The 22,109-nt window shown below is 36.9% G+C and overlaps 1 protein-coding gene across 1 annotated transcript in view; it reads right to left on the reverse strand.

Moving 5' to 3' along the window:
• ADGRD1 (adhesion G protein-coupled receptor D1) overlaps positions 1-15,577 on the reverse strand; it is a 171,162-nt gene extending 155,585 nt beyond the window's left edge. The window contains exons 1-7 of the mRNA XM_009666669.2: positions 15,431-15,577; positions 14,914-15,014; positions 12,504-13,222; positions 12,370-12,406; positions 7,837-7,920; positions 5,099-5,194; positions 2,136-2,258 (exon numbers count right to left, since the gene is read on the reverse strand). Of these exons, the coding sequence (XP_009664964.1) occupies positions 2,136-2,258; positions 5,099-5,194; positions 7,837-7,920; positions 12,370-12,406; positions 12,504-12,674 (511 nt within the window). The 5' untranslated portion in view covers positions 12,675-13,222; positions 14,914-15,014; positions 15,431-15,577. The remainder of the gene's footprint in view (positions 1-2,135; positions 2,259-5,098; positions 5,195-7,836; positions 7,921-12,369; positions 12,407-12,503; positions 13,223-14,913; positions 15,015-15,430) is intronic.
• Between the last annotated feature and the right edge of the window lie 6,532 nt (positions 15,578-22,109).

Genomic DNA, 22,109 nt, shown 5'->3' on the forward strand with positions numbered 1-22,109 from the left:
TTAGGATGCTTCACTTATTTTATGAAGTGGTAAGAAATTGAACCTTGAAGAAACTTCTCATTATGCTGAAAGGCTCAAGCAGGAAGGAAACACAGGGAGGGCAGGAAAGCCAGTTTCCTCTGGAAATTGCAAAGCTCATATCAGTCACCTGCTCCAAAACCGACTTCCTTGGTCTTGTAGAAGTCTCATTATTTTTCATTTACCAGTGTACCATCTCTGAAGAATAGTTTAAATATAACTACATTTCAAATGAGAGGCACCATACTATAGTGTAATAGTGGCTGCATACACTGTTAAAATACTACTAATAATGTTTACCAATACACAGAATCACTGCATTCGGATGGAGAACATTTCATAAGGCTAATCTGAAGATGACTTTAACTGTAGCAAATCTGGTCCAATACATAGCTTTATGAAATTCTATGTTCTGCATAGGGCTGCTGTCTTTTTGTTTCATATATATTGACTAAATCTAATTTCTACTACGTTCAAACTAATGATTAAAAAAACAGCTCTTCTCTTGCATCTTTCACAAATATTTGCTTTGGCTAAAAATACCAATTTAATTAGCCCAAAACTTTTCAGAGAAGCCATTATTTAAAACTTACCTGCAAAAGAAGTGGGGGTGGGGGACTGAAGGAACATTTCAACATTTAAAAAAAGACTTTCTCAAGTCCAAATAACAGTGCTGAAGCTTTACTAAGTTTAGGCTAGAAAAAAAAAAACTATTGGGATTTTTATTTCCTAAAGATTTAGGTTGTAATCATCCGGAAAGATCCCAAGACAACCGCAGAAGATATTCCTTGCTTAACTCTACTTAACACCAAATACAACCAGTGAACATCAAGATATGTTTAAGCAACTGCAGGCTTGGGTAAAATTACAGCTTACCATTGCCACAGGTTTCATTTGATTCAGAGAAAAAGAAGCATTTTTCCTTAGAAAAAGGGGTGGGTTTTTTGGCACGGGTAAGGGAGGGGGGGCTTAAAAAAAAAACTGCTATAGTGAATAAGTATTCATTGTTTATATGATTTCTTCTTTTCACATTTTATCTGCTGAACATTTCAGTGTTTTATGGTTTTAATGTTCTTGTTTGTGAAGTATTGGAAGAGCTCTAGTACTATAAAAGTAAATTATTCTGATTATGTTATACTGTCTTAGGATTTTAGATTTTTGTTCCCCAGTGGTATGGAAAAAATATATTAAAAGATGTGTGTAAAAAAAATATGCCTGCAGTAGAATACTCAATTACCTTTTCTAATACTCTCAGGCAGTACCTGTATACCATCTGCTTATATGAGGTTTTTTTCTACTTTCCTAAAATGTTAATACACAGCTCTTACTATAGCAGCTCAAAATAAACCCTGTTTCATGCAATGTTACCAGTTTAAAAGATGGCCTAAATCAATAAAAGCAAGAAAATTCTGTATTAACAGTGCTATTTAGATTCAGGGACTACTGGAGGTTATGTATAGAGAGCCACCAGCTTCCACAGATCCTTCTACTTTTAATGAATTTTAAGTTTCTCTAGTGACCGTTTTCTGCTAGTGACCATTTTGTTCAGTCAGACTTTTAATCATCTTCTCTAAGATAACATATTGCCAAACCTGGGCACCCTTATTACACCTATTATTTTGTGACCTTTGCCCAAGAGGAAGAAAGGGAAGAGGAAGAGGGAAGGATTCAAACAATTAATGGGATAAACGAATTCTCAGACAGCAGAAATGTAAAAATTGTTACCTCCTAAAGTAAGTCTGAAAAAACATTCCTGCTAAGAGATCACACTGGAAAACCTAGTCTCCTAAATTTGAAACCTATAAGACAGCTTATCTGTTTCTTATAGGAACTAATGTTTGTGTCACAGGAAGGATATTGGGCACTGTAAGCTTGTTTCTGTTTGCTTATACTAGTTATATAGATCAATGATTTGAGTAACTGGTTATTAATCCTAATTTAAATTGCAGTTGGAAAAGACTAGTTTTTCAGCAATCAGCACTTAATTGACTTAAGTCAATAAAGAGAAGCGTCAAACATTAGAATTGTAGAGAGTTCATTTCCCAGTGATGAGATATGTTTAATGACATAACTAAACAGCATAATAAGATCAAATAGAAATGATTGAGTTGACTGACCTTCAGGTCCACAAACTTCTGGGTTACTAATGCAAGAATTTTGGTAGCTTCCAAAGAACAGAAAGGTAACTCCTTTCTTTTCAGTGACATAAATTCCTTTGTTCACCATTCCTTCTACAATATCTAAAGAAGTAAAAGTAAAATAGTTTTTAACGTATATATGAATTAAAATTTCATGGAAACATGATTTTAACACTCATACACCTTATACGTTCATCTGATACCATCTACAAGGGGGGGTCTTTTGTTTGTTTTTTAAAAAGGAACCATATAGATTGCAGTTCTTACATTTCAAGTTCATAAAAATTGTAATTGCATCCCTCAGTCAGATTCTTGCTTCACTAAATAAACTGTTTAGCTGAAATAATACAGCCAAAAAAACATTGTTTCAAAATAGTCCGAATAAAATTTACACTTTCCAGATTTCTGAATACAGGACACTTTACATAGGTATTTGTCTTATTGTTAAACATTAGAGATAGTCAAGAAAGTCAATCTATCAAAAATATACAACAGAATAGATTATTCCCCCCCCAACAAGATTCCACATTCCCTTTCAAAAATGACCAAAGCCACTTTTCATTAAAAAAAAGTGTCAGTGAAATATATTTGATCAGCTGTATTCAAGAGGCACTAATATCATTTTTAGACATCCACTTGTATGCCAGCATTATCATTGGAAAAGCTATTTCTTTGTCTAATATTTAATGACTAATTGTCTTGTGATTTCTGATTGCGATTTTCTATTGAGTTCGCTCCTAGAAACAGTTCATTTGTCTCCTAGTAACTTGGGCACATGAGCCATACCAATACAACCCCCCACACCACACCACATACGGACAAGACACTTGATTCTCTGTAGAAAATATCCCTGAGATCTGAAAGTCAATACTCCAGCTGAGTAATAACATAGTGAGAAGTTCAATCATCTACCCCTGGGGCAGGGGGGAATCTTTAGCAGTGAAGGCAATAAGAAATCACAGTCAAAAAAATTAGAGTTAAAAAGTCTGTATGCTACAGAATACACAATTTAACTTCATTTCTGAGCAGACAGAATGCAATTGTCCAGTTTGGATTTCACCCTGGGCGCAGCGTTAATACTGTTGTGACAGGGGTTCTGCAAGGATTGCAAGGATTCAGGACCATGTGTTTCATGACCCTCCTCTATACTTTCTTCTGAAAAACAGTGTTAGGATAAGAGCTCTTCCACAGGCAACACCAGCAAGGAGAACATGGTCTTTGCCTGCTCAGAAGAAAAGAAATTGCCTGCTAGGTTCTGCTTGATACTTGAAATCGTAATGTCGTCATAGGGGAAATCAGGTAGCTATTGTTAATAGTCTAAGATGTGCCTGTAGTGACATAAGGGACTTTCCTCTATCTCTGTGCATTCATCCAGCTTAACAGAAGCCTCTTTGCACAAGAGAACGCAGCGCAAATCATACCAATAGCACAAACAGGCAGTGCTATGGTCAGACTCTCTATCTAGAACAGTAATAGGGAGTATTATTGCTGCTGACTCAAGGTGGTGCATGCCCTCATGCAATAGCATCCGATGTGAAAGGGAATCTCATCTTTGAGTTGTAGACAACCAGTAGGACTGCGGAGAGAAAGCAGACATAAGTCATGGTGCTAGCCCATCTGTCGGGTAAACCACTCAAGGAAACAGGAACAGCATGGTGTAGCCTTCAGTGAATTTACATCCAAATATTTTCTTGCTTCATCCCAAATCTCTCTGTAAATATCGGGCAGTTTTCATGCATCTTTCCTTCCCTTTGAGCAAGGAGTCAAGACCTATCTCTAATTGACAAATAAAGTTTAGCTTCTTTAAAAACTTTGAGAGAATAAGTATTATGGACTGAAGTAAACATTTCTAAATTCTCTTTGAGTCACTTAAATTCTAAATTAATTGAGCCAGAATAAATCCTCTAAGGTAATGCATTCCTGTTTCCATAGCATTTCCTTTGCCATTGATGTCGCTCTCTTTAATGCTCATATTGAACGTATCTTATTATGTGAGAACTATGCAAATGGCCTATAAAGCAGAGAAGTGAGGACTGAAAAGAATCAGGGTCATTTGAAGTTCATTATTAATAGAGTTCAGGTTTGCCAACATGCTTTTACAGTTAAAGCAGAAAAATAGTGGTTTTAGTCTAATATAAACCACCTAGCATTTGAGCAGCCCAAATGACAGGTCTAACATTTTCATCCTTCTCCTTCAGTCAGACTTTCCAATGACTAGATGCGAGTTGATACCTAATTGTAAGGTGGACGACAGGTCAGATTTCAATTGCAGCTGCACTAATATAAATCTAGAGCAGTCCTAGTGACTTCAGTTCAATTACTTTGAGTTTATGCTAGTGCAGTTGCAACCACTTTCCAATTTGCTATGTTTCTGCCTGGGGAGTTGTCATTTTCTGTTCTTCCTTTTATCTCCTGGCTCATGTTGACATTTTAAAAAAGTCATTAGAAGAGCACACCTCTATAAGACTTGTGTCTGTTTTTGTGTCTATATGTTAATCAAAGATGTCATAACTGGAGAGATCTTACTTACAGGCTTTGCAAAATTGGTTATGTTTGTCTTTCCTAATGGGTCCCTTAAAAAGGGCTATACACTGGTGAAATGTTTTTTCCTTTTAACCTTGAAAAAGGTCAGTCTTTTTGTTCGTACGTATTCCTCTGAAATGTCCATTTCTTTTAACCTTAATACAAATATCTGAGACTTTGGAAGGCCTCTGGGGCCCATCCTTCCATGCAATGCTGAGCATCAGGATGCCTATCCCAAAAAATTCATAGTAATTCAGGTAATGCTGCAGGAGTGCTTTTCGATTTACATCAACGTAAGCATAAAAGAAACTGTACCACACGACCGCTTGAACCAAAAGCCCGTTTTTAACTTTGAATCCAGTGCATAAGAACCTTCCAAGCTTGACAAACGTGGAACAAAAAAATATGCAAATCCTCACCTACAGTTGCAGAGAAGTTAGAGTAGGCAGAGTCATTGGTATATACAAAGGTAGAGTTATGGGAAGGAAGCACAGTGAAGTTGTGGATTCTTAGAGCTGGGTGGAACAACAAAAGAAAACAAGCAAAACAATGAATAAACACGATCAGCAATGAATTAACCAGTTCATATCTCTCAACACAGCACAGATCAGAGATGTTGCTCAGCAGCCTTTAAAGCTATCATACAATCACCTCTCCCCAAGGACTTGTGTATGTTCAAACTTTGAATTGTTTAACTATACAATTTAAGCAGATACAGTATCACTACATCCAATCTTTTCTTTCAGGGACTGAAGAGAAAAAACTATAAAACAATACAACTGCTTTCAAATGGAGGGTTCTAATATAATTATGTTCAGTAAGGAACCATGCAATTATACCAAAGATCACTATACTGGTGCAAAAGCTATTGATAAATCAAGTCTAAGGTCAACTGACAAACATTATCAGCAGGCTTAGAAGGATAGCCTCAGCTTAAAGGCATTTCTGTTTGGAACTGCTCTGTCTACTGCAGTTTTCAAGAGCCATTGAGTCAATTTGAATATCTAAAAGGAAAATACTTTTCTATAGTTTTGGGGGGCTTATTTTGATAATTTATCAGTATCTTGTACACTATAACTATTTACCCTGAGTAGGTAAATAGAGACTGATGCAAAGCCAGTGAAAGTAAGTAGGCAGATATTGATCGATTTGGAATTTAGACCAAATTTGATCACAGAAGGAAAAGGCAAACGCTCTTAAACATCATAAAACCTCAAGATAAAACACACGGAAAAAATCAGGGGTCAGATGAAAAACTCAGTCACGTCCCCATATTTTTTAATTCACTGTATTTACATGGATTGTGTCCCTTCAATTGTTCCTACCAGCTTTACTGCTGAGATAACTAAAAAAACAATTTGCTGACACAGACTCTCACCACACAAACACATTGAGAGATATAATCTGGCTTCACACACAGTGACTTCAACAAATAAAACAGATTAACATGATGGACAGATTATGATGCTTCAAGGATTTAAGAGGAGAAATATGAAATGAAAATAATTGCATGACATTATGATGAGTGGAAAAACATCAAGAAAGACTCTAGCAATAAACAGAAGGGCTGCGTAATCAGAATGGCATCAAAAACCAAGAAAGTTGTTGCCAGCATTGCATTGCAACAATAAAGAAAACTTATCTTGTATTTCAAAGCCAAATATCAGAGAGACTTATAAAACTTATCCTAAAGGCAGTTGAAATTATATCCATGTGTTATAAGGCACAATATAAGCACCAGAAACTAAGAATTTGAATTAACCACTATACCATTAAGGAAAGAATTCAGCACTATCACAACTGCACTGCAGAGAAAGACCTTGGCTACTGGCACCCTCTGCAAATAGTGAGACAAGGTCCTCCAAACCTTTTTGCAGCAGTTATGATGTTGGCTCTTTTATAAATTTCTTTAGCACAATATCGTAAGAGGAGTCAAAGAGGATCACTCGTGCGAGCCAGTCCTATTCCTGCAAAAAGTTTTACAGGAACAGAAACTACGTACATTCTGCTTTAACTCTTCCATGATGCTAAAGTAAAATATTTCTGAACTTCACTGAAAGAACATAATTTAATATATTTTGAAAAATGCTCTTTGCAGCCCTAATTGTGTAATTATAATTTTTCCAAGAGCTGTATTTTGTATTTCATGCATCTTTTCAAATACTTAAAAAAAAACCACACACACACATTCTTAACAGAGTGCCAAAACAATGCTAGATAGAGTGCTTTACTCCAGTTGAAACTAGGCAAAGTCCACTGTCACAAAAATTATTTTAACACTTTGTTAAAGAATTCATATGGTAACTTTCTGTAGGCCAAATTATGATCCTGTTGAAGTCAATGGGAGTGCTGCCATCAGTCTAACAGGAGTAGACTACTGCCCAGATTTATTTCTACACATTCAATGTCATTCCTTTAAGAAACTTCCTGGAAAGAAGAGTCAAATGGTCTAAGTTTAAAATACTTGAGCACCTCTGGAATAAGAGATTTTAGATATTTTTAGATCCTTTCCCCACTTATGAAGTGCGATTGATTTTTATGTAATAAATAGCAATAATGATAATGTCACTCCCTGCAATCCTGACTACTAACTTCCTTTCAAATCATTGACTGTTTTACCTTACCAAGTCTCTCATGATTTTGACCAGTTTGAATGATTCCTTAAAAACAATGTTGCAACAAAAAAGATTTCAGAAAGTTTGCCAAAAGCAGATATAAATGAGCAAGAAATATTCAAATAACAGCCTATGCTTCTCTTTCTAAAGTGCCTGTAGAAGTTGGGCATTTAACTCCCTTTAAAAAGCAAAAAAAATTAGGCATCTTCACTACTGGCATAGCCCAAGATCTCACTGAGTATATTTGTGCTTGTTATGCAGGTACCAAATTAACCAATAATAATGTGATTTTAATTTATTTAACCATTTCTCTTTATAATCCTAACGATGTGTAGACAGCTCAAAGCGTCTGCAAAAAACTGTAAAAATCAGTACTCAAATGCAATATCATCTGGACACCTAAGCATTACTAAAATATTAAAAAGCAGTCTTAACTGCTCTTGTATAAAAGCTGGTCCCTTTCATTTCTCCTTTTCTCTTTCTACTTACAGACTGCCACAAATACTTATGTTATTGCCATCATCAACAAATCCCATGTCTACCTCCATTTGTATCCCGAAACTCGTGAATTCCATCTACATCTTCCAGCGGCCAGTAATGGGAAGCCGATGCCAGAACTTTGAACCCTTTCAAGGAAAAACAGATGAAAAGGTCATTAAAGCAAGGTCCAACACTGAGTATAACAAGTCTCCACAGAAGAAAACAATAAAGGAGGTCAATAGGTTAAGTAAAACAAGATATTTTATGTAAATCAAATACTGCACATAAGCAAGGAAGACAGGCCATAAATCAAAATGGCAGAGGAGGTTAAAGTCATGTATCTGATTGCCCACTGTAGAGAATCTGTTTTTTCAAATCTTTTTTTTTATTCTAACTGCATTTGAAATACATAGTGATTTCTGACCAGATCTCTGGCATTGTATCAAGCAGCATTCATTGAAAGAGCAGTTGAGGATCTGGTCCAATAATTAAAAGATTCTAATACATATGATACGCTAGCTAAAGGTCTACACAGCTCTCTAAAACACAATAGATAGCCTCTCTGTGCGTTCCCTTGTAAGTGTCTTGTACTGTTTAGCTTCTATAGCCTACTTTCTCTGCTCCTTCCTCACATGGAAATCTCTCCATAGATGACTCGGCTCTAGAATTCAAGGCAATAGGAGAAGATGCTAGCAAGTTCTCAGGACTTATCTTCTACTCAAAATCCACAGGGGAAACAGTGCAACACCTTCAGGTTATATTAATCTGAGCATTTTTTTTAAAACCCTTTCTCTATGGTCACACTGGTCAGACATAACAGGGAGCACTTAACAGTGGAAGAGCTGTGACGTAGATGAGAGCAAAAGGGTCTGAACAGGCAGTCATCACTGCGCAAGAGGCTCAGAAGGGTCTGAACAGGCAGTCACCACTGCACGAGAGGCTAGCCTTCTTAATCTCTCTCATCTTAACAGCGTTATGTAGAAGAACTATACCCTATAGTGGAAGGGTTTTCCATGTTCCTCAAGAGACAGGATTCCAAAATATTAAGCAACATACGAAAAGAGTTCACTACTCTGCATATCTCATTAGCTATTTGTTCAAAATCTTCTTCACTACATCAAAAACAAAACAATGTGACTAGTGAGAACATGTTTTTCTTAATGTCCTCCTCAGCACCAGGTGGACAAGCTGACAAAAGCAGAAAATCTGGTAGTTTCCACTGTCCATTGGTAGATTTATCTACACAGACTAATTGATAGGATTCAGAAGAGATTTTAGGGAGATGTGGCTTTTCAAACCCGAGCAGAAGCAGGCTGCCCAAAGCAATTAAATTTTATGTTAAGATAACAATTCTATTTTAAGGTTGTAGCATTAACAATGTAGGAAAATATGAACTGTATCTCTTATTATCTTGTTAGGTGGGAAAAATGCTTTATTCCCAAAAGTAATTTAACCCACTACGCAGGAAGAAACTGAATAATTGCCTATATCAAAGAAGATTTTAGAAGGTTGACACAGATATACAGAAATATTACAGTGAATGCAAATGAAAATATTTTGTTCATCAAGCCGTATCAGCCTACTAGCATGAGTTAATCTTTTTTTTTTTTTGGGGGGGGGGGGGGGAGGGGAAGGTAGCAAGAGCAAGTATTTATAAAAGCCAGCATCTGTAAGGGTTATATTTCTCTACTAAGAGTTTTAATCAATCAAATTTGGCAATTGCTAGAAAGTGATGTAGTCCTCCCTTAATTCCCTCTATCCCTCCAAAAATTAAAAAGTACTGACAGGTGTCAAGTGTTCTTTGCCCTTCTCCATCTGCATCTTGTTTCATACATGAAAGATCTTCCATAGATTCGTTATGTCAACAATTTCCCATATCCCTGATTACATGGAAAGGACTAACAGAAATGGTCACACCCTTGGGAAACAGCTCTACCCCCTGCACCTGCTTTCAAGCACTGGATAAGATATAAAACTGGAAAAAAAGATTAACTAACTTCAAAAAGTCTGCCTATGTCTTCTTTGTCTTTGTTATTCTGATGGATAATTAATATCATGTTTGGATTGATCTAATGAAGCCCCATTTTAGCTCCTGAAAACTCTTAGTAACAAATTAACCTTACTTAAGGCAAATAAACGGTAGAGTGTGGCTTCAATAGCCCTACCCAACAAGTACAATACTTCCTCCTGAGGTCTCCAGAGGATGTGAAGCAACTCTCAGTTACAAACTATACCATATCAGTAGTTTTGTCCTACATTCATTTTGGATTCTCAAGCCACCTTTCAAGAACCTGATGAGCGTAATAAAGACAAGTTGATTAAAAACCACCTAAACTGTCATACAATATGCACATCATGCCAAAGCTCCCAAGACCTTCTAAAATTGGAGCGCAAGTTAGAGAAAACTACAAAGTAGTCTCCCTTGACGTTTTACAGCCGTGGGATAGCTGTAAAACTAGAAGAGGCCCTTTATCTCATGAGGATACACAGTCTACTCAGACTTCCTTCCAAATTGAATTATACTCAAGGATATCTGACAAATGATTCAAAATTGACTAGAATCTGTTATTGGCCTCCCTAACTAGGGATGTTTGCAGTAGTCAGAGAGGTTCTCCCATAAAGAGGGAACACGACAGCAAACAGATGATAAAGGGATCCGTTTAGAGAAATGGATGAGTTTCTGTGATTACACGTTTGCTCTGCATACTTGGAAAATACAGAGAAAGGTACAAATGCTAACCAAGGGGGAAAGCTATTGTAAAGGTAAGAAAAACACACACACACGCACAAAGCCCAACCTGAAAATTCAAGGCAACCCAAACTCCACTAAGCTGTGTGTGGCAAAGCATACTGAGAAAATAGAGTATAGGAACAAGAAAAAGTTTATTTTCATTTAGGTAAACTAAGTCTGGTATGTGCTCAGTTCTATTTTTCCAAGAACATACATTGGCTACTGAGGAAGTGAAAGTGAAGAATTCCTACTGTATTAAGAACATCCACATAGGCAACCTGTGCTAGTATACCTCCATCTGGCTCTACAAACTACCAGCTGTATTTTGCAAAGCACAGAATATGCCTGCAGTTTTGCTGTGTTCTTTTATGCAAATCTATCTTGCTTCCATTAATATTTAACTTTCATATTAGAAAAAAAGGATTAAAATTTACAGAGAGGTGATGGAAAAAATACAGTAAAATAGAGAAAAATAGAACAGAAAAGAATCCAGAGAGAAAACGAATTGATGTCAAAAATTGTCACGACCTGGCATAAACACTATTAGTCGCAGTTCCATCACAAAAGAGGCCTTTATGCATTATTGTGGTTAGCATCAGGCAATCACCTAAAAAGAAGCTATATTTTAAGCAGCATATATTAAAAAGCTGGTGAAAAAAAAAAAAAAGCAAGAGAATGGGAAAGGAAATAGAGATGCAGCAAAGGAGTGAATCGCTTGTAGCCATGCTGCATGGAGACTGGCTTTCTTAGTTTCCAGTTTTGAACTATATAAAGCAAGCCATGTCGTCAGCCAGCTTACAGGTTACAGTCCTGAGACAACTTGGGGGCGGGAGAGGAACAGGGACCTATTGACTTGAATTCAACTTCCACTTGCAATGTTCTTTCAGTAGGTAACTCTGCTTAGAACCAAATCATGGGACTTGTTTACTGCCCAGTTCAAATCCAAAAAGCGTTGCTCGCAGCTGCGCTTGCACACACACGATATATCACAAACTAAGTGTTGTATAACTTGCCTCCTTATTGAGCAAGGCCTTTTTTATTGCACCACCAACTAAAAGGCAGTGATCCTGGTCTACAGGAACTGAGATTGTATTTTATTGTTTTCAGGTGAAGGTAGAATAAAAGCAGCTAACTTGGCTGAAGACACTGCAACAGCCAACAACATGGCTTTTCCACAGCACAGTTTTATTATAAAAGTAATTACATATGCTTAAAACTTAAAAACGCAAAGCAATACATAAATTAGTAAAACAGTAAAATTGTGCTTGCACACCACCATGAGGCTTGAGGTTAAACTATTTATACAAACAGAAGAATTCTGCAGTTATACACAGACCTCAGTTAAGCTTTAAGTGCATTTTTCCTGCATTGAAAACAGATGAGATCCCAAACACGCTGTATGACTGATTTAAATTTAAGCACGAAGGCTGGGAGGAGGGTAGATGGCCTGAAGCCATGCCAAGGTACTGGAAAGTATACAAACTGTAATATTTAATCGCAAATCAATGAATTTAGAATGCTGACCACTATAAAATTGTGGCAAAAAGTCATCTGCGTAGAAGTCTGATTCAGAGAGAAACTCGTTCTTAAAAAGTAACAATAAGCAATTGTTGTATGCAAGTTTTCTATGCAAATACAAGTAGTTTTTTCTATATACATTTTATGTAGAATATTTAGGAGAGAGAGTACTGAATTTAAACTGATTGAAGAAGTCCAATATATTCATATGTCAGTCCCATTTTAAAAATGTGATAAAGTCTGAAGTATGATCACTGTTTGGAGCTACTAAGAAAATGAAAAATACAAACCAAAAAAGCAAATATTTAAGCACATTGTCATAAAATATAAATAGAGCATTTCTTACCTGGGTGTTTGGGGAGCTGGGAATAGTTTCCGTACACCTGCACATAAAACATTACATAATGAGACAGTGTGAAGCAAAACTTGCTAAAAGGAATCCAAATAAAGTCTCAACATTAGCCATATTCAGAATATTACCTGGTATTTGGACTGAAATAAAACCAGCAAAGAATAATGACAACAGAGCAGAGATAATAAATTCTTCATGGTCTTTTTAAGGTTAAAAGACCAATAGAGATCAAATTCCTGTAATGTTTCAGTCATAAATTTTCCTTTGCTCCTTTTTGTATTAAAAGGGACATTTTCCATGCAGGTTCAAGAATTCTGTTCCTTCAGCAATGGCAAAATATTCTTCCAGATCCTTTAAGGAATAACTACTTGCTTCACACTTTGATCTCTTCATTTATCCGTAAATAAATTACCATGATTGGAGCAAGATTATAAGAAACGTGCATCAGATCCAAAAATTGTATTCTTCCATGGAAAGAAGTCAAATATTTCTGTTATAATCTATGCCAAACAAAAAGATCCGTTTTCAACTTTCTTTCTATAGTTGTCTTTTCCTTTCAATTACTTTCACGTTGTCAGAAATCTGAAGCCAGTTTTGGTTTTGCTAGCAAGAAAGTGTACTTCCTTATAGCGTGTAGGGCGTATAACTGTTTCCTCGGGAACTGGACTAAAATGACTTGTTAACTCCTCGCTTGTCCAGTTCACTTTTGCACCTCCATCTCAGATCATTTTTGGGTGGAGAGCAAGTCTGAGTGATGTCATGCTTTCTTCTCAAACTTTGTCCCATTCTGGTACTCTATTTATATCACGTTGCTGCTGTCTCTTTTCAGGGTCCTAACACCAGCCAGCTAGAGGAGCAAGTGGAAACAAGTCAATGTGGTTCAGCAAACAGACTAAAGAGATCGCTGTTTTTAGTGATCTGCACGCTTAGAGAAGAAACAAAGCCAGGATAAGTGTTCATATTTCAAACCCATAAGAATAACAGATTTGGGAATGAAGTTTTTGAAGGAGATCTAAAAATTTATATTAAAATAAGTTTGTATTTCTGCCTAAGAAATACGAGTTATAAAAACTAATTAAGATCACCTGGTACTCTGAGGGATTAGGTTTATTATGTCTCTATCAAGATGGGGAAACTGAGGCACTAACCATTTGATTGATTTATTCAAAGCTACACAGCAAAACTACCGGACAAGCTGAGAAAAGACTCCCAAACTTCTATAGAAGCCACTGTACTTCCATTCCCTTTTATTTTTATCAAAGTTAAACAAATTTAAGTACATTTTTTAATAAAAGCCTCACAATTACTACATTCTAAACTCTATCACATGCATTAACCACTATTTTATATGTTAAAAAAAGACAGCTAGAACTGGTTAATATATTCATTTACTCTTTTCTTCTGTGTTAATATCTTGTTTCTGAAAACAAGTTCCCAAGTTCTTTACTTTCTTAATGAAAAAATTGAAACAATATATTTTAAACAAATTTTGATAAGCTCTCCATCCCTGTTCATCTTTTCCCTGCATTCCCATTTCAGCTCCTTCTTTATCCTCACACAAGCCATATACACTTGAGGTAAGCAACATTAGAACTTAAGAAAACTGAATCAGACCATGCTAACATCTCAGCAAAATTCAAATTATTTTATCGTTTTTTTAGCTTAGAGGTATATCTTCTATAGCTTAGAAGTATAAGTTAGATCTTGTTTTCAGCCCCAGACACCTACTCAAGCAGCAAAGCATTCTCTACCTAAAATGCATGGATATACAAGATGTTGATCTACAGAAAAAGATATCGCACAATTCTGCTTCCATGCACACCACTGACAATCTATGGCTGTCTTCTGACTCTTAGGTGTTTCAGCTACCCTTTCTCTCGACCTTCCATTTTGTGTCTCTTGGTTTCATACCTTCAGGTTCCTGTATCAGCCTATGTTTACCTGGTCCCTTTCCTTAGGTCTACTCCTTCCAGCATATTAACCCTCTTTCTTACTTCTTAATCTCAACTTCTTCCATACTAGGCTGTTGGCTAGAGAAGGTTATTGCTTTTTTGATGAAATAATTTTCCATTGACGCTCTACAGAGATCATATAGCAGGAAGGCCAGTAGGTTTGTCTAGCGACCATGGTCCTGATTTACCCAGCTGGCTCCTCAGATGTATACCGAACTTCTGAAGCGTCTGAAGGTATCTAGTTCCTTGCAGGTGATTGTCTAGTTGATTGGATTCCAAAGACTGAAGCTCCTTTGGGCTTTGATTAAAGACTTTGGGCTCCAAAGACTGAAGAGAACATATTTAATTTCAGGAAGTAGTAAGATATTCATGCCTCGTGAATATTTGAATGTTACCAAAATTAGTTATTGTAAGAAGTTCACTATTGGGAAAAAATTAAGTATTTGGATTGTAGCCATGACTGTAGACCTACACAATAAAAGAACTCTGAGAACTTCAAATTTTTGTAGGAAGTGAAATTTGGTTTCCCACTTAGTTATAACTGGCCTGACTTTTGCTTATTCCCCCTTTAAGTTTTACTACTTACTCCTTCCATTGTTACAGATAGCCAGAAACTCCTCTGTATCCAGAAATTCTGCATCATGTACTAACAAGTAGAGCCACCTTAGAAATAATGAAGAGCTGCAGCTAAAAAACATGAGAAAAACTAAAATGTAAAAAGAGAAAAACAAGAATTTGAAATATTTGCCAAGAAGGGCCTGTCAAGGAAAAGAATATACCTACCAAAACAATTGCGAGAATCCAAGCAAACATGTTCACTGCCAGAAATTTTTGTGGCAACAGCAAATTGCAAGCAGACAGAGATTATTTACAGAATCAAATTCTGAATTTATTAGTGTGATTCCCTGGAAACTGATCTGAAAAGTCACACTGCTCCCACCACAGACCAGAAGTAGTACAGGGAATCTTGCATGCAAGCCGGATCAACCAATCCAACACTCAGAAGACAAGACGTTACAGTCAGTTATTGAAGAACTTGCAGATGAAACAACGTTCATTTAAAGTACTTGCCCATCACTAATAGCACAAAGCTCTGTACGTACTGTGTGGATAACTGCAGGCAGCCTATGCTAAGCCCCCTGGACAGGTTGCTTCCAGGATCTCTCTCCCACCCAGCTCCCCTGGTGCCCTCCTGAGTGAGGGAGGGGGGAGCGGCAAGCCCCGCTGCAGGCTCTGCTACACAGCGCAGTGCTGGCAGCAGCTCACTGAAAGGCCTCTCAATTTTCTATCCCTGCCAAACAGAGAGCAGCAAAGGCTGGGGAGGAGCTGCTCTGCAGCTAGGACGTTTGCTGACAGGTAGATTTAAGTCCCCAAACAGAACAGAAAGCCTGATGATCTGCATCAAAAAAAAAAAAAAACAAAACAAAACACCCAACCCCATACCAATAGAGAAAGAGAAAAAAGAGAAAAAGAGCACTGGGATTTTATATGCCCCATGGCAGGGAGGAAGGGGAAAGGTAGTTGTTGTGAGGTCTGGGTAGGGGTAGAAGTTTTCAAACAAAGAGTTTAACAAAAATAAAGATCAATCTTTCTGACACAGGTTGGGGAGATTTTGTACTTCAGTTGCAATGACTTCACAGCAATAACTAGCATGTGCCTATTTAATAAAAAAGTGAACTGTGAGCTACCATGAGAAAAATTAAACTTAACTTAGTTCCAGCTTCCTTTGTTCACCTCCTGTTCAATCAGAATGATTATGTTATTAAAGAAGAAAATTAATGAAATGCTATACCTGAAATTTATCCTGAAGTTAAAAATCCTTACTACGTAATCTTAACTACGTAAATACAAGCAAAGAGAATAACAGAATCTGTCTTACACTACAGAATAAAAAATTTGTACGGTTTTCTTCCATTGTTTTCATTGGAATCATTAAGTTCATGAATAAGAACTTAGCGCATAACGGGGATTGAAGGGTTTAACAAAACATCTTAGAAAGGAGCAGCTTAAAATCTAGCTGTTAAATTTAATCTTAAATTTCTGTAATATCACAGCCTCTGCTAATACTCCAATAAATATTCTGGATAGAAATGGCTCCCTGGTCAAAAATACAGGCATTAACTAGCTGGTTACAGTTGATACTAACACACACCTGTGGCAATTTTTAATTTTAGTGCTAATTTTTCTGGCTTGTCATGAACCTTCCAGAAAAGTAGTTGACGTACTATTATTTAATGTCTATTGCTCGCACACACGCAAAAAACCCCCACACCACACAGTTTAGGAGAAAAATTCAGCTATCCTTCCATAGCTTCTAAGGTATTCTTGAAACTACTCAAATAATCACATGGGCAGTTTGATTAAATTTACACATCCACAAGGAACAAGAACATGATCCTCTGCCATACTTACCACCTTCTCAATACACACCTTTGTGACTAGTATAGCCATTTTAGTCAGGAGATTGATATTATTTATTTACTCACAGAACTCCAAAACAGAAGTGGTTTTACAGATACCAGGGTCACGACTAACAAAGCTTTTCCCTCCCTTCTCTTCGTATAAGTTATTCCAACATTGAATTGTGTCTCTATACGCAAGAAGAGTTTCTTGCCCTCACTGTTGATGAGAGCCTGTGAAGTAGGCCTTAAGCAAGACTGCAGCAACGGGATGGCCGTGTGCTGGCTCTCAGACCTGATCTGACATATTCAGTCAATGGCAATGCATTGCCATTGTATTTAGAAACCTCTTACTGAGGTCACACTCAACAGGAAGGCCAAGGACCTAACAAAATGCTCTCTCTAGTTATCATACAAGGTTGAAATGCCATGAGGGACAGCATAAAGAACCTGTCCTTGCTGATGACTGGACTGTCATGACTCATGGAGAAGCAGTTTGCCTTGTACATTTTGTCCTTCTTTGACTTGCGCATCCCTATCTCACATCCTTTCTTCCTGCATTCTGTACACAGTACAGTTGATGGACAGGAAAGGGAGTTAAAACTCTTTTCTTCCTGTTGGCTACATCTCAAGTACTAGAAGGTGTCAGTGTCTACAGTGCAGACTGAAAGCTCTTCTGTTGCACGGCTCATTTCAGTCTTTCAAAGGAGCCAGGGCTTGGTCTATGCTAGCTTCACCCCATTCACCAAGACTATAACTTTGTTTTTGAAAGAAGCTGTTCCCATATTCTGGCAGACAGATTCAACCTGCATTTGGCAGCACTTAAAACAAAAGTGCTGCAGTTCGAAGGGTTGGGGTTTTTTTGTGTTGTGTTTTTTTCCTATTTTCTAACCTCTCATTTCTTCTCTTTCAGTCCCCTCGCTCAAAAGAATGTTAGTATGAACTGCACTGGGTGAAAATATTTCACTGTCACAGTAGGTTGCATACAATGTCTTTTATTCAGGCACCTCAAAAGAATTAGAGTTTACTTTACTAGCTCTCATTGTTATAATGTACATAGTTTACACTGTAAATGAAAAGTGAAAACAGATGCAAATTACATGATTGAAGATGAGAATTTACTTCTTTCGGTCAGTTCCAGCTGTATTTTTCCAATCAATCGGTGGCCTTAGACATCTTTCATGTATTTGCATATTCTCCCTATTCATTTCTTCCTGAGAGTCAACTGATATTAACCTTGGCAAGAATCATCACTAAAAATCCAGCGTGAAATCTGAAATACGATTTTTTTTTAGATTTCCAACACATAGCAAAAAAAAAAAAAAAAAAAAAAAGAACCCAAAAAGCCAAAGAGCCCTTTCATGCATTTTAAGGAACAATTTTAGTATAATAAAAGACCTTTTAAGAAAGCATTACACTAGGATTTTGTACAGGCTTTAAAAATTGTCTGCAAAACGTATATTGCCTTTGAAAGAAAGTATGATACAGGAGAGGCACGGATGTTTTATTAGCGTGAAAGATCGTTCTAATAAAATCTGTATGCATTTATATCTGTATTAGTGTGATTAATGATAGGAAGATTCTTCAATAGCGCAACCAGACTGCTGAGTCAGAAGATATCTGATCTGATGTAGCAAGCTACCTCATGAGGAGCACAGCACTCTACCAGGCCCACTGACTTTGTCAGGGCTCCACCTGCACAGGAATCACTGCTGATAAGGGACTCAAGTACTTCTCAGAACAGCAAAGCACCACAAAAGCCATGAAAACACTTAATCGTTAAGAAATATCAGACAAAAGTTATTTGCACAATGCCATCTAACAAAAGAATCTAAGGAAGGCAGTGGCCAGTGTTCTACAGTCAGCCTACGACACCACAGATAGTAAGAGACATTTTGGCAAAAATAAGTCAGAAAGTAAGCCACATTCTTACGAAAATATCACATGAGATTTCCTTTGAGTCAATTATATCAAGAAGGACAATAGAACAGTTCATACTGGAGAAAGAAACAAATAAACAAATCTTGGTGTGAATTCACAAGGCCAATGTTATCATACAAAAATATTTTTCTAATTAAGAAAACGTGAAGCTGCTGAGTTGGTGCCAGAAAACAAAATCCAGCTTTTTGGCAACAAAATTTAGGATTAGTCAGATAAAATACTTATACCATGCTACAGTTGTAATGTTAAACCGATTAATGTTTTCGCAAAGAATAAAAGGTAAGAGGCTGATCCAAATACAAGCAAGCACATAGCTGTCATACAACAAATTATGCATTTAAGTTCTTCGGTGCCACTTACTGATCAAGAGTTACTGGATTTATCTTTTTATTTTCTATTTACTATCATTGTGATAGTGCCTTGAACATCTTACCCTGGACACTAAAAAAAGCGTCATTTTTCGAGAATAGTTTAGGCTTTTGTGCAACTCAAGATTTGTAGGTACACAATGCATTTAATTGAATCTTTGATAACCTAGGCTAAACCTCAGTGTTTAGCAACAGAACGTTAAGCTTATGTGAAGTCGGCTAATCCTATAATAAAAAATACATCATGTTTTAATATATGATTAAGCCAAGTCTCATTTGCCAGAGAGTCACTGCCTATATTAACTGCGTATTTTTTGGCACCATTCAGGTAGTCATATTTTCTGTAACAGAGATGTGTTTCACAATGATAAAGTTTCTCCTTTGAAATTTTGCCAATTTCTCTTTTGTAGGCTTACTTAATTTCTCCCATGCCCTTCTGGGTAAAAGCAACTCCATGAAAATTTCATTCAACCACCTTGTGAAATAAGTTTATCGTTCAGTCCAACACAAATGGAGTTTACACCCAGAAGCCATTCTGCATGTTATTTCTCAGTAGGAACATCTGAGCCCATTATAGATGATATTGAAGACTTTATTCCATAGGAAATAACACATTCTTGTCTTTTGTAGTCTTATTTTAGAACTAAGTGGCAAAAGGAATGAGGGTGGGGAGAGAAATCATAAAGAGATTTGACTAATATTGGCAGTGGCTGCCAAATGTGTGTTCTTATTAAGATCTCAATCATCAAATCTGAACTGCAACTGATAACTGCAAGAACAGGTAAACTGATAGTCACCATGCAGAAAACCACATTCGTGCCACTGTTCACAAGTTCACAAACATGCATGTACAGCAACAGCAAAAGCTATCTCCAGAGGTGAGACTAGTGCAGCAATGATGCCTTGTCTATGTCCAAAGGCATGTATTTACTATACTTAGTTCATCTCCTGCTTAAAGTGCTACTCTGAGGGATTTTGCTTTTTTGAATGATCTAAATTATTGATTTTCCCCATTTACTATCAATGTTCTTTCAGTATACTGCAGAAAAGCAAGCTACAGTAAAACCAATCGTACAAACATGATTTTTTGGATATGAAAACTAATATGGAACTAAGATGAAAACACTCTCCTCTTCTCTAAAGGGTTTGCTAATCTCAGCAACTTCCATAGCCTCCTTAAACCACTGTCATTTTAAGATGTCACTTACAGCTGATGACAACTGACGTTATTTCCTTCAGATCCCTTCTAATTAATCATAAACATTGATTTTTAAGAGATTAAATACATCCTTTCTCTTGGGCTGTCTCTTTTTAGCATATGCAAATAGCATCTAGCTGGGATGGAGAAGAAGAAACAGAGCAATCCAGAAAATACCTATCATGTCTACTTCTGCATCCAGTTCTTCCTTATTTATAATTCTACAGAGTTCTGTACTGTCACAAAACAGTACCTGTGGAAGTGACATTACAGAACTTACTATGTTAGATTTTAAATGCACAGCAACACATGCCATGTATTTAGAAGTAGGATTTATCCAGTGTTAGAACAGATGAAAGCCCTCCGCTAGTGGTAAGCTACTAGCAAGTATCCACACAATAGAGGGCAAGAGCAACCAAAATATGAAGCAACTTTGAAAGTGTAGTTAATGCAAGCAGATAGCACTATTTTCTTCCATCAGTTTTAGAGAGGCAGGAAAGTAGTTTTTATTCTTATGCTTGTTCATTTTCATTATAAGTTCTGCAAGGCTGATACAACGGTAACACTTATTTTCATGCAAGCGTTTTGCATGTGTTGTACTGAAGCCTCCAAGCTCAAGCCATGGTCCTAATTGTACAAGGCACTGTATACACACATATCCAAAAGCCAGCAACTACCTGTGAGGTGCCTATAAGCAAAATGCTTCAGAATACATCCAGAAAACAGTCAACCAAAATAACTTAAAGGAACAACAAAACACAATAGAAAAGTGCTTGCCCTGGGGTATGAATAGAGGTTTTGTACTGCACTATAAAATGTATTATATGCCTAAAGCATATTTATCCTTTACATGGTGCTAAAGGAGCCTAGTTACTGAAGCAGGTCCTGACCCAGAACATACAAGTTACTCAACTACAAGAAAGTATGGCAAATGACTCTGACAAGTCATCTTCAATTTGTAGGGTGTTAGGGCAGCTTCACAAACAGCTTCCAGGAAAGCACAGCAGCAACATGATCAGCCTCTCATGTACAGCTACAGGAAGCTCTTACAATTTGACAGATACCAAACTGGTCTTATTTCAATTCTTCTGTGGAGGAGAAACTTCTAATGATGATCTCAATTACGAGGATACGTTTGTCATTTCCCCTCCATCCAGTCATTTCCCTCACTGTGACCATTTTCTTATATTTGCTTTGATGCCTACTAGCAGATTTTCAAAAACATAATTAATAACTATAATGAATGTTACACTAATTATCACCACCCCAGTAGCATCCAGAAGTTGCCATGAAAATTAGTATTTTGTTCTCCAGTCATAGTTGATGTATTCAGCAATTTTCAATACCTTTCTTCATAGGTTGACTTGCATGTGTACTTTCTCCATCCTGTTTTTGAGTTCTGTCATACTCCTTTTACAGGTTCAAATCTCTACAACACAGAAGCATCTTCTCCCTGCCAAATGCAATGTTTTACTCATTGCTTTATCTTATTGACAGTCTAGACTATACTTCTGAAGATACTGCAGTAGTTTTGCACCACACTACCTGGGCTGCTTTTGTGTCATAGGGGCCAGAAGTTCCACAAGTATTGTATCAGCCAGCAATTTGCCTGTGTAAAGTCAGTCACATGTATGCATATTCCCCTCTGAACCACAGATCTCAGCTGGACTGCAGAAAGGCAGTTTATCACCCTCTAAATATACTGAGGGCATTTGAAATAAGACTGTTTTCAAGCTAGTGTTCTATAGCATAATTAGAGAAAGTTGTCATAGTGCAGTCCTTCTGGCCAACTTTATTTCAGATCTGAAAGTCTGAGTGGAAGAACACCTTTCTCCCTTATTTACAATCACTTTACAGAAGGAAAAAACACACACAG

The sequence above is a fragment of the Struthio camelus genome, chromosome 17, assembly GCF_040807025.1.
Source record: "Struthio camelus isolate bStrCam1 chromosome 17, bStrCam1.hap1, whole genome shotgun sequence".
NCBI lineage: Eukaryota > Metazoa > Chordata > Aves > Struthioniformes > Struthionidae > Struthio > Struthio camelus.